Here is a 13,010-nt window from a genome sequence, read left to right as displayed (position 1 = left end):
TGAACCGCTGCTCTCCTCCAGGCTACAGACAGTACAGTACCTCCTGATCAAGAGCCACAAACAATGCTCCTTCCTCCTGCACAAGGGGAATTCTGGGAACTGTAGTTCTTGGAAGCGGGGTGCTCGGCTGCTGGCATGAAAGGCACCAGGCTTTACCCCATAGGAGCAGGACAGAGACGCGACGGACAGGTGCCTTCCACCTGAAGCCCGCGGAGCCAGTCGTCATACCGGCTGCCCTCCTGCCTCTCCCTTCCCACGTACACTGGCCCTAATGGAGCAACTGCGTCCCTCCCCGAAAGGGTGACAAGCCATTGTTCGTCGCCCCTCGGCCGCTTCTTTCCCTTCCCAGCGCCCGCCCACCGCGGCCGTCTCACTCATTCTCGCCCGCTCACTATTTCTCCGCTTTAGCGATGTGCTCCAAGCCTTCGTTGATTTTCTGAGCAGCCATGTCGCCTGACAGCAGTCGCAGCCGCTCCACTAGCTGCTGCGTCAGCGGAGTAAGGAAAGCCGCTGAGCCCAAATGCATCAAAAGGCAGAGTCGGGCGAGACCTTCGAAGTGCGCCTGCGCGAAGAGGTGGTTCCGCATCTATAAAAACAGCTGCTTAGTCTGTCTCTGGAAACTGGTGGTGGAATTCCATGTGGAGTTTGTGGTTTCGGGTGCGAGTAACCTTGTGTAGGGCTGCCAACCTCCGGGTGGGGCCTGGGACTATGGGACTGAGGTGCATTATGGAAGAAATGTTTAGAGGATAGCCCTTTTGGTCTACAGTAAAACAGCAAGATTTGAGTCCAGTAGCATCTTAAGGACCAACAAGTGTGTGTGTGGGTAGGGTGTTAAAGATTTTGAGAGTCAAAGTTCCCGTGACTCTAGAAATCTTATACCCCCCCCCCAAATTTTGTTGATCTCTAAGGTGCTACTGGACTTAAATCTAGCTATGGAAGAAAGTTGACTAATAAATGTTTTAAATAAATGAATTACAATTGATCTCCGGACTACAGAAACCAAGTACCTAAGACGGTCACCTAATACAAAAAAAATGGGGGGGGGGGGGGGGGCAGACGTCTATGAGGGACCCCTGCTCCTTCTGTTCTGTGAGGCAGATTTTCCTACCAAAATACCATTCACCACTCTGACTGAACAGCCTCTTAGAAGAGTGTTTGAATCATAAACTTATAATGTTCTTTGTGTCCCATCCCACCCAGTGTTAAAGAAGTTATTTGGCTTTTTGTAACTCAGCAGGAGCCCTCTTATAAAACCTCTTTGGAAATGGCAGGACATGAAGTTGAGTTAAAACAAAAAGGTTGATTTTCTTGAACAGGCACAGTTGTAACAGGATTAGGGCAGTGGATGATGAGTTTTTTAAACTGTAGTTCTTTATAAGAAAATTAGAATAGATAGTGTGCAACTGCAATAAAAAAGGTCAATGTTATGCTGGGGATTATTAGGAAGGGAATTTAAAACAAATCAGCCAGTATCATAATGCCCTTGTATAAATCAATGGTGCTGTGTACTGTGTACAGTTCTGGTCACCACACCTCAAAAAGGATATTATAGCATTGGAAAAAGTGCAGAAAAGGGCAACTAGAATGATAAAAGGGTTGGGACACTTTCCCTATGAAGAAAGGTTAAAGCACTTGGAGCTCTATCTTGGAGAAACGATGGGTATGGGGTACATGATCGAGGTGTATAAGATTATGCAAGGGATAGAGTCTCACAATACAAGAACTCGTGGGCACTCAATGAAATTGCTGAGCAGTCAGGTTAGAACAGATAAAAGGAAGTACTTCTTCACCCAAAGAGTGATTAACACATGGAATTCACTGCCACAGGAGGTGGTGGCAGCTACAAGCATGGATGGCTGAAAGAGGAAATTAGATAAACATATGGAGCAGAGGTTCTTCAGTGGCTATTAGCCACAAGGTATAGATAGGAACTCTTGGTCTGGGGTGACTGATGCTCTGTATTCTTGGTGCTTGGGGGGGGGGCAACAGTGGGAGGGCTTCTAGTGTCCTGGCCCCACTGATGGACCTCCTGATGGCACCTGGAATTTTTGGCCACTGTGTGACAGAATGTTGGACTGGATGGGCCATTGGCCTGATCCAACATTGGCTTCTCTAATGTGCTTAATATCTTGAACAGGCAACAGAACATACTTAAAGCTTGGATTCTAAGAGAGTTAGTTCTTTACTGTGAGAGATTTGTTTGTCTTGGAGATTTCTTACAGCAACAAAGTTTCACAACAATATCTCAGTTTTCTGGAAGTTAGAACTTTCTTCCTGTATATCAGTATTTCTGTTTTGGAATTATAACTTTCCCTTTCTGTACTTTTGAGGAGTCTAAGACTGTTTCCCTTTTCACTTCTCAAACCAGAGGTCCCTTCTGAATTGAACCCTCTGACTAGTTGGATAAGGAATATCCTCCTTTTCCTAGGAGCCGATAGCCCTTTTCTGTTTGGCTAGGCTGTCAGTTTTCCACTAACTACCCAACCTCTTCTGGCAAACCTTAACTCCAGTTCTGGAGACTGTGAACAAACTGAATTCAGCGAGAGCTTCCAGTTTATGGAGCAGCAATGGCAGATGTTCTCCCTGAACCGTGGGAGAGCGATCCGCACACCAGCGGTTTGAAGAGGTGCCACCTCAAGTGACACCCCCACAGAGCCTTTATGATAGGCTCCAGGCCAGAGGGCTTTTGAGGGGTAGCCTCTTTGATGGCAGAACGCCGGAGAATTGAGGCTCCCCTCCGCCCTGACGGTCCAGCTGCTGTGTTTAACCTTAGATTTGACCACAAGCTGGTTTGACCGGGACAAGCGCTGGAGATCGAGCGGAATGGCGTTTAAAGTGAGCGAGGTCAGAGAAACTGACCAACAATTAACGTGGGTTCAGAATAAACCGTATTGTAAAAGCGGATATCCCCCCCCCCGGCAAAAGCAGACTGCAAAGAGGGACACCTCTTATGCGTATGAATTGATAAACGACACTAAGGGGGAGAGGGGAGGAAATGCAACGAGTGTGTTTTGAGAGACTTACTTGAATACCGACATTGTGAGGCGATTTTTCGAGCCGGGGAGAAGCGGTAGAAACTGTAAACAAATCGTGGAAAAATGGCGGCCCAGAAAAGAAAGCTGAAAACGAAACTGACGGGCAGCCAGAGCCCAAAAACCGGAAGAGGGAGCAGACGTCATTAAAATGCTAGCGGACATGCTCTAGCTGGTGATGGAGCAACTCGATGGTATTAACCAGCAATTGATCGTGATGAATAAGAACTTTGCATCTCAGCAGCTCCAGCTGAAAGAAATGGAGAAGAAAGTGGAGCAGGCAGCTGAGAAAATTAAAGAGATAGACAGCACAAGTAAGAAATTGAAGAAAAGAATGGGAGAAGTTGAAACAAAGCAAAACTTCCCAGAAAGCCGTTTGCTACAAATACAGATGGAAAAAGCTAACATGATTCTGAGGTTCCAGGGAGTTCCTGAAATGGAGAAGGAGGACCTGAGGAGGTTGCTCAGCGAGATCATCGCTCTAGCAATAGGCTTAACAGCGGATGAGCTGGTAAAAGAAATGGAGATGGCCTATAGGGCATACTCCAATTATATTAAAAAAAAAATAGCCTGCCTGGAGAAATAGTGGTCAGATTCCCAAAAAGACAGACCAGAGATGCTATTTTAAAACCGACATCAGCAACTCCACTGAAAATGGGAAATATTAATAACCTTTCTGAATTTCTTGGAAATTAAATGGAAGATGGCTGAGTTAAAATGGTTCAAATACTGGAGATAGAAGATTTTTTTGGTCAGCATATTGTTTAAATGGGGAAATATTGATGAGTTCAAAGTCTCTGCAGAGTGAACAAACAGATAGTGTTGAGTAGGCAGAGATTCACTTTTATGCCATCTTCCATAGGTGGGCAATTAACTGCCTCAGCCAATTAGTGCTTTGTGCCTAATTTGATTTCAAAGGGGCTGAGGCAATGGTTCCCCTGTCCCAATGGCCATGTTGTCAGTAATTCTCAAAACAGTCCTGTAAATATAGCTTAATATTGTCTTGTTCCCCATTGCAGTTGCAGGGCTGAGGCCAAATACCCCTAGCTTGTCAAAGGACACATACTCAATTCATTGCAAGCCAAAACCCATCTTCTGGGTGTGGAACAGCGGTCCCTGGGGGTGTGCATAACTCATGCAGGCCCAGCTGCTTGCTACTGCTCAACAGCTACTGCCCCATGAAGTGTTGTGTAGTGGTTAGTGTTCCAGACAAGGATTTGGGAGACCCAGGTTTGAATCTGAGTTGGGAAATACCTGGGGATTTTGGGGGTGGAGCCTGAGCCTTCTGACACAGGGGGTGTGGTATATGCAAATAAGTTATGCTAATGAGTTATGCTAATGACCTCCTGCACTTCTTTTTCTACGAAATGACCCCTGGAAGGGATGCTAACTCTTATCCACTCTGCACCTTAAAAAAGCTAGCTTGTAGGGGACAATGTTCCTCACAAAATCTGGCTGTGAGAACACTGCAAGAAATGGAAATCCTCCGATGAAGCCCTGATTTCCCCCACATCTTAATCCAGAAGTGAAGAGAAGCTATATACAATGTATAGTATCCTACCATCCATGAGAGGAAGGCACAGAGAATTTTCCTACATTCCTCTCCTTTCCTGCAGCAATTTTTGACCTCTGGAGTGTAGGGTTGCCAGCTCTAGGTTGGGAAATATTTGGAGATTTTAGGGGTGAAGCTTAGGGAGGGTGGAGTTTGGGGAGGTCAGGACCTCAGAGGGTTATATTGCCATGTAGTCCACCATCCAAAGCAGCCATTTTCTCCAGTGGGACCAATCTCTGTTGCCTGGAGATCTGTTGCAACAGCAGGAGATCTCCAGCCACTACCCGGAGGTGGTCAACCCTACTGGAATGATCATTCCTGGGATTGCAGAATCCATGCAGTGGAACAGTTGTGAAGGTTGGTGGGCTGAAGTGAGGCAGTGCAAGGGGATGAAGTGGACCCCTTTCCTCAGTAGACCTGCTCTTGCAGAAGAGGAGGGAAGAGCAATTTTACCTTCCCCTCCCCCAACCTACACAGCTGGCCCTTCATGAGGTCCCATGACCCTGGGAATAGTCTTTCAAGGGCCATAAGGGACTGCAAAGAACACAGAAAAATGTGGTGCTCCAATGCACAGAGTGGTAGCTATAAAGAGCACCTGCGGTTCCTGCCCTGAGATGTCCCAGGAAAAATCAGCAAGGGCATGCACACATGCACATCCTCAGAGGCTCCAAACAGTAGAAAAGCAGCACCAGGGACAACATAATGGTATCCAGCACATTGGCCAGTGAGACTAAACGTTGTGTTCCTACTGAAAATGTCTTTTCCTATTATTGTATACCTCAATAAAGCACTTTGTAACAAAGCTAATAAATCTTGTCTGGTTGCTTTTGGATGTGTTCCTAATACATGTAAGCTGTTTAGGAAAATCAAGTGTATTTGGAAGTAAAGTGAGCATTTTTGCCAATATTTCCATGACTTTTTGGTTTTTGTTGCTCTGATGTGGGAAGACCTCTGGGCCATGGGCATAATCTACCACTTTACATGCAGCTGGCAAATGAAAACTATATCAGAACATCTTCATGACCACATGCAGGTTTTATATGGTAACCTTTTATACTTTAGTGCAGTTTCCTTTGGAAATACTTAAAACAACTATGTCTGTTTCCTTTCATTAAGATCATATGTTGCCTGAGCCAAAAGAACAGGACAAAGCCCATTAATTCTGCACAAAATTACTCTGTCCTACATACACATTGTTTGGACAGATTTCCCCCCCTCAAATATTCTTTTTCCACTGAAGAAACATAGTCTGTTATCAGCTATCAACTGGAATGTCACTTGGAAACAAGGGAGCAAACAAAGAAGCTGAGGATTGTTGATAATAAATCATTTCAGCATTATACACTAAAAATATAAATTGAAAGCCAGCATGTAATATAATCAGCAAGACCTGGTTTAAAGTCTTGGCTCTGCCATGAAGCTCGCTGGGTGACTTTCAGCCAGTCACTCTCTTCCTCAGCTTAACCCCTCACAGGATTGTTGTGAAGTTAAAATGTACACCACTTTGAGTTGCTTTGAGGAATGGCAGGATAAGAATTTGATTAGATAGACAGAACACATACCTGTTATGAAGGTATCATTGGGTTTCAGGCAAGTTATTGTTTTTTTTAAAAAAAAAATTATAGTAGATCATTTTTTTCCCCAGAGAGAGTTTTCATCATTACTGCCTGTTACCACAGATGAGTTAAATGCATTCTGTCAAGTCAACCCTTGGCCTTCTGTTATAATCACTAACACTATGGAAATAATCTATATGTCTAGCGGCCATAGGAGCTGCGGTAGCTCAAGTGGTTAAGACGCTGAACTGCAGGCTGTGGAAGGTCAGTAGTTCAGCAGTTCGAGACCCGGGTGCCACATGACGGAGTGAGCTCCCGTCTCTAGTTCCAGCTCCTGCCAACCTAGCAGTTTGAAAGCAAGAAATTGCAAGTAGACAAATAGGTACCACTTCGGTGGGAAGGTAACAGCGTTGGTGTTTAGTCATGCCGGCCACATGACCACGGAAACGTCTTTGGACAGCGCTGGCTCTTCGGCTTTGAAATGGAGATGAGCACCGCAGCCCTAAAGTCGGATTTGACTGGCTTTTGGCAAGGGAACCTTTACCTTTACCTTTACCTAGCAGCCAAGTGTCTGTTGTGGGGAGAGAAAGGCAAGGTGATTATAAGCCGCTCTGAAACTCTTTTGGGTAGTGAAATGCAGGGTATAAAAAACAACTCTTCTTCTTCTACTACTACTATTACTACTACTTCTAAAATTACTTTGTGTACTGAATAATCAACGATTTGCCATTTATTTCCCTTTGTTGTTGCCTGTAAGTTCCTGTCATGTTTTTCCAAAGTGAGTATACATACGAGACATTTTGGCATTAAAAAAAAAAGGATGGATCCAGTTTCTGTTAAGCTGCATTTGGTGTAGGGTTGCCAAGTCCCCCACTATGGTAGGATAACTCCTGCTGGCAACCATCTCGTTTCACTGCTGCTCAGAGCTGTGGATGTCACACCTTTCTAGGAATCAATGGAATTCCTAGAGAAGCATGGCATCACTTCCAGGATTTCCCTGGAAATGATGTCACGCCATCACCAATGATGGACCCCATGTGTCCCTGCCTCCTGGGCTCCTGGCAACCCTAATTCAATTACTCCCTTTCTGTAATAGTACCCCTAATACAGAAAGACTTCCTCTAAGGCAGAGAGTCATTGAACCCAACCCGTAGAAAGCACAGCTCAAAAATAAGTGAAAGAGTATTAAGAAGGTTTATAACAGCATTATCTCATGTATATAACAAAAAGGTCTTTGTGTTTGGGAATGAAATTCGTAAGACTTTTAACTGACTGCAGTATCTCCCAGCAAGTGGAACACAATCATACTTGCAAACTTCATCAGCTGTGAAATTATCCCTGGGTTAATCAAATTCTCTAAAACTAAATGTCTGGAAAATGTCACAATGGGTTGTAACTTCATGTGTGTTTGTTAATGAGCTGGTATTTCATAGCTGCTTCCTTACCATCTTATCTTACTCTCTCTTTTCTTTGCCTTGTAAAACTTCCAGTAAGTTCACCACTCAGGTCTGGCCTTCTGCTTTACTTCAAATAATTAATGTTGATAAACCCCAGTTCCACTTGGCAGTTTATCCCTGAAAAAATGAGATATGCAATCTTTCTGAATGACTTTCATAAAAGCAGAACATGAAAGGGATGTATGTCATCAATGAAAGTGGGCCCTGTGGCATTCCCTTTCCTTCTGGCATTAATATACTTTTCTAAAGAGTTAGATATACTTTAGTATATGCTGTGGGCAAGGATTGGTGCATAAAGACAGACCACATGGTAGGGGGGAAAACCCTCTTCAACACGACACATTTGTTTCTCATTTACTGGTTAATGAAAATGCTTCTATTTGTTCTTCTCATTAAGAATCAAAGAGTTTCCAAACCATGCAGATGAGGGTGCTTCTCTAATTTTACATTTCAAGAAAAACAGTATGCTATCAGAGACATATTTTTCTCTCCCTTTCCTTGCACATCTTGTTAATTCAGTCCCCTTATGCAAGAGGCCTCTCATTTTCCTTGGGTTCTCACCCCAGTCGGCGCACAACTGTCAGTAGGAGGACACAGACTCCAAAGTTCTACTGATACAAACTAAATGGTATATTGGAAGGCATTACTGCACAACATACTACAAAAGCAAATTGCAAATTGCAAACTGCAAACTGAATCAGATGCATGATCCAGGAATACATATGAAAAAGGCATAGATACAAAACCATCAGTAATATGAAGATAGTTACAGAAAATAATATAAGCAGATACGATACATAGGCAGTGCTGAAGCATCTCTCTATATAATATTTCTGTTTCGGTCATGGACTCTCCTGAACATTCCACACGTTCCCAAATCAGTTGGCTCCCTGATCTGACACTCAGAAGCTGTCCCTATCCACTGGCTGCGTTGCCTGAGTCTCGCCTCCAATATTCTAAACAGCTTGCTGTTCCTCTCCCCCAATTGCCAGTTGGAACACAGAGGTCATTTGCATATGTGACCTGATTGGCCTTTGCCTCTAACACTCTAAACAGTTTGTTTTTGCTGTTCGGAGTCATTGAATGTGTCCTGAGGTAAATACATATCCCAATCTCCCCTTAAATGGTCACTGGAGTTGCCAATCTCCCTGTGGGGCCTGGAGATCTCCCAGAAATCACTGTGTTCCCCAGCCAGAGCACATCATTCCCCCTACAGAAAATTTCCCAGCTATTACAATGGCTGCTTTGGGCAGTGGACTCTACGGCATTATACCCTGCTGAAGTCCCTCCGCACCCCAAACCCTGCCGTCCCCAGGCCCTCCCCCTCAAATCTACAGGTCTGGCCCTCCCCTTAGTATTGCCAGCCTCCAGGCAGCACCTCAAATCTACAGGTATTTCCCAACCCAGAGTTGGCAACCCTGTAACTGGCTATGGAACCACTTTCCAGACCCTCAGAACCCAGAAGACATGGCATAGGAGGAGGTGCTTTTCTACCATAGCTGCCACTGCATGACCCCAAATCAACATAAGTCAGGGGTGGAGGGAACCATACCTGTTACCATGAGGCTGTCCTCCCATACTACTCACTTGGGGCAGCAAAATGACTTGAGACAGCCATGCCTTATAGCTAAGCAGAAAGAAATAAACATGGCTTGCCTCACTCTATTTTCTCCTTCCCTCTGCCGCCCCACCAGCCACAGCCAGGACACTTACCTGGAGCTTCCTTCTTGAGCTTGTTGTATTTCTTCCCACAACAAGCCTTATAACTAGTGAGTAAATAAAGTACAATTTTAAATCAGTTCTAAACCAGTACAGGACAGATTAGAAAGTGATGAACCACCAACCACTAAACATTGTAAACCTTCTTGAAACAAAAGGTTACAAACATGAGAGCAAGCTTAATGCGTATTAGTCAATCTAAATCTAAATGTCAAATCATTAATTGCTTCCCTACTACCCTTCTGTCCTAGTTTTAGCTCAGTTTCTCAGCAAGCAAGCTGATGCAAAGATCCCGGAAGGTTGAAGAGGCGGGACTCTCACACGTTTGTGAGCTTCTCAGCCCTCAGATTCCTATGAAGGAGGGGAGGGCAGGGTAAGGATAGGCTTTTAGAGGCCTCAAGAAATCCTCAAAGCATAATGGGCTTAAATAGAAAGGATGTTTCTGACCTGAAAAGAAAAGCTGTTCCAAAAGTAAAGCTGTTACCAAACCTGCCTTCCTCCTGGACTTTTCTAATTTCCCTTGGACAGGGGTGGCACCGTGGTGGCCCATCACTCCTAAAAGGTGGAGGCTAAGTCATGAGAGTCTACCGGAGTGGCTCTATGGAATCACATCCCTGTTGAGCTCCCTCCCCAAATTCTGTCCTCCTCAGGCTTTCTCCCCAAATTTCCAGGAATTTCCCAACCTGGAGTTGGCAATCCCTTCCTCAAGCTATACTGAGACAGGGATCCCCCCCCTTTACATAATGATAATTGTACACCACTTATTGCTGAATTTTGGATGGTGAGACAGGAAGGGAGCGAGGGCCACCAACCACCTGCTACACAGCCTCTAAACAGTCATCAGATAAGCCTTTGTTTTAAATAAGTAAAAACAGCAGGCTGGATTAGCTTCAGGTGTTGCAGCAGGAAGCCCAGTCACTTTCAGGGGCTTGGCTCTCTTTGCCTCACATGGGTGCCACAGCAACACAAAACATAGCGAGCCACAACCAAAGGGACAGATCCCGCTTTCAGAGACCCATTCCCACATGAACTCTAGGGGATTTAGCCAATCTGGGTGCCAGATCCTGGGTTCTAGCCCACCAGAACATGGACCCTCCAGTCAAAAGAGCCAGCACAGGGGTCTCAAACCATCCAGGACTCTTACCTGGCCCTCAAGCGACTGGTATGTATGAAAATATAAGGTACTCCCCCTTTTATGGTATCCCTTTGGGAAAAAACTTAAACACATTTATTGGGGCTTTTGTGGGTTTCTCAGTAAATCAATTGCTTTCACTGTTAGGAATCAATTTTGAGTAAAAAATAATATTACTAATTGGGTTTGCCTGTGTCCCTTATAAAGTTTATATCTCCAGTACCTGGCATTACATTTTATGGCATGAATGGCCCAGCCCGACAAAGTGACATATATGTCAGATCTGGCCTTCGTAACAAATGTGTTCGACACCTCTGGGCTAGCATGCTTTGCCGTTCAGTTGTTCAGAGGAGAGCACCTTTCCCACATTCTGCTTCTCACAGGGACACCAGCATACTCTTCCATCACCATAACTGTCGCAGCGTATCTTGTCCATCTGCCTCTCATTCACAACAGTGCTCTTTCTGAAATCTGGTTCTAAAAATGAGAGTCTCGCTTTGAGAATTAGAACAGGACTTCATTTTGTCTTTTTCTCTTCTTTGCTGTATTGCTCTTTTGTTTTTATGGGAGTATGCTCAAAAATTGGATGAAGCAGTGACCATTGTTGGTGGAGGTTAAAACATTTCCCTCGTTTTCCTTTTGCCATCCTAGTGGGGCTTGAAGGCAAGTGATGTCCAGAGGTGGCTTGCCATTGCCTGCCTCTGCATAATGATCCTGGTATTCCTTGGAGGTCTCCCATCCAAATTCTAGCCAGGGCCAGCCCTGCTTAGCTTCCAAGATCCAACGAGACCGGGCTTGCCTGGGCTATCCAGGTTAGGGCTCCCTGGAATTTTTAAAATTTAAATATGCTTCCCTTTCCCCAAGATGCTATTAGCTCTGCAGAAGAAAGAACACAGGTAACCTTTTGTCCATTGAAGGTGAGCAGCAAGGGGGAGGATATTTGCAGTGCCATCCTAAGCCTAGTTATAACCTTCTAAGCCCATGGACCTAGAAGGATGAAACTCTGTTTAGGACTAGTGTTTCCAGCAGCCAGTAGGAGAATGGAAGGGGGGAGCCCATCAGCAACAGCATGATGTAACTTCTGGGAAAACCACAGACTTTCTGGAAATTCCTAGAGAACACTGATGTCACTTCCAAGATTCCCCCAGAAGTGATATCACACCATCACCAACAGCTGTCTTCCCCCACCCTTGTGCCTGCCCCACCTGATCTTCTGCTGATCACCAGGCTGATCCCGGCAATCTTATTTAGGACAGTACTGCCAAATTAGAATATGGATCCTGCAGTAAATCTCCACTGACCGAAGTAGCCTCAAATGAAATAATAAAGAAATCCTCTCCGAATGCTGCTTCTGGGTGACTGGGAACTCCCTAGAAAAGCATGAGGAGTGGAGTCAAATCTCTGCAGTGGGAGGGGGGAACGGCAAAAATCCCATCTTCCATTATCAGAAATGTTCCCTAGGACTCTTCAGTCAACAACACAAGGGGGGGCCTGGCATCGGAGCGGAATGTAATGGACGCTTGAGCGTTAAGCTCCCCAGAACCTTCCCCTAAATCGCATCTAAGCCGACACCCACCAAGCCTGCAAAACTTCCAAAAGTACCCCAAGATATGGGAAGAAACTCTGGACCGAAAACAAGAAACGCCACAACTGTGAGTAAAGGGGTCCCCTCTTATTTTACGAAAACGGAGAGACCCGGGCTGTATAGATATTCAAATTGCTCATAATTTTTCCAACGTAGGAAATAGGTTGAATGGATATATCTTTAACATTTTTTTCTAGATGCCAAAAACCATCATTGCTACTATTCTTATTTCATCTTTAAGACAGTACACCAAAGAATTTTATGCAGCCTGAAAATGAAGGTTTGATTTTTTGATTTTGATTTTTTTTATTGTGTAATTTTATGTGTTTCTCTCCTTAGTTTATTTTCTATGGCAGCACTTGAAAATGTAATGTTTAGCTAGATATGCCAAAGACTACCATTGCTATTATCCTCATTTTATCCTTAAGACAGTATACAATTGAATCTTATGCAGCCTGAAAACGAAGGATTATTTCTTTTTATAGTGTAACAACATTTGCTCCTTTCCTTATTTTGCATATAATAGGTAGCATTTGCAATTGAAATACTTAGTCAGACATAATAGAACTCTTTACTGGCACTTTTTATGCTTCAGGGAGTTCCTTACTTTTAACAATACCACATATGGTTGGCTTAGAGTGTATTTAATTATTATAGTTATCTCAGGGGGAAGAAAACAGAGGGGAGCCTTAGCCTAGTCCTTTCTTGTTTTCTAATTCCCTTATAGAATCTTTATCATGTTCAGTCCTTCCTGGAAAAGGACTCAAGAGTCCATAAGTTGGCTCTGGATTGTTATAGTTCTTTGTTAATAGTTATGATTGTTATTCATCTTGTTAATGTTTATGAACACCCAAGGGAAATGCCATATACTCCCATTTTTCTAAGGGTCCCAGTTGTAACATTTTTATTTTTCAAACTGTATGAAAATGAGTGTGCCAAATGTTTTACCCTCAGTTCGAATGATCCCTAATGCTCAG

At 44.2% G+C, this 13,010-nt stretch overlaps 1 protein-coding gene across 1 annotated transcript in view; it reads right to left on the bottom strand.

Moving 5' to 3' along the window:
• Positions 1–504, bottom strand: part of NAPG (N-ethylmaleimide-sensitive factor attachment protein, gamma) — an 18,504-nt gene extending 18,000 nt beyond the window's left edge. Inside the window, exon 1 of the mRNA XM_015414355.1 lies at positions 393–504. Within this exon, the coding sequence (XP_015269841.1) occupies positions 393–448 (56 nt within the window). The 5' untranslated portion in view covers positions 449–504. The remainder of the gene's footprint in view (positions 1–392) is intronic.
• Positions 505–13,010: the final 12,506 nt, after the last annotated feature.

Source organism: Gekko japonicus, unplaced genomic scaffold, assembly GCF_001447785.1.
Source record: "Gekko japonicus isolate JY-2015 unplaced genomic scaffold, Gekko_japonicus_V1.1 scaffold157, whole genome shotgun sequence".
Lineage (NCBI taxonomy): Eukaryota > Metazoa > Chordata > Lepidosauria > Squamata > Gekkonidae > Gekko > Gekko japonicus.
The sequence above is the reverse complement of the archived record's forward strand: the minus strand, read 5'-3'. Positions and strand labels throughout refer to the sequence as shown.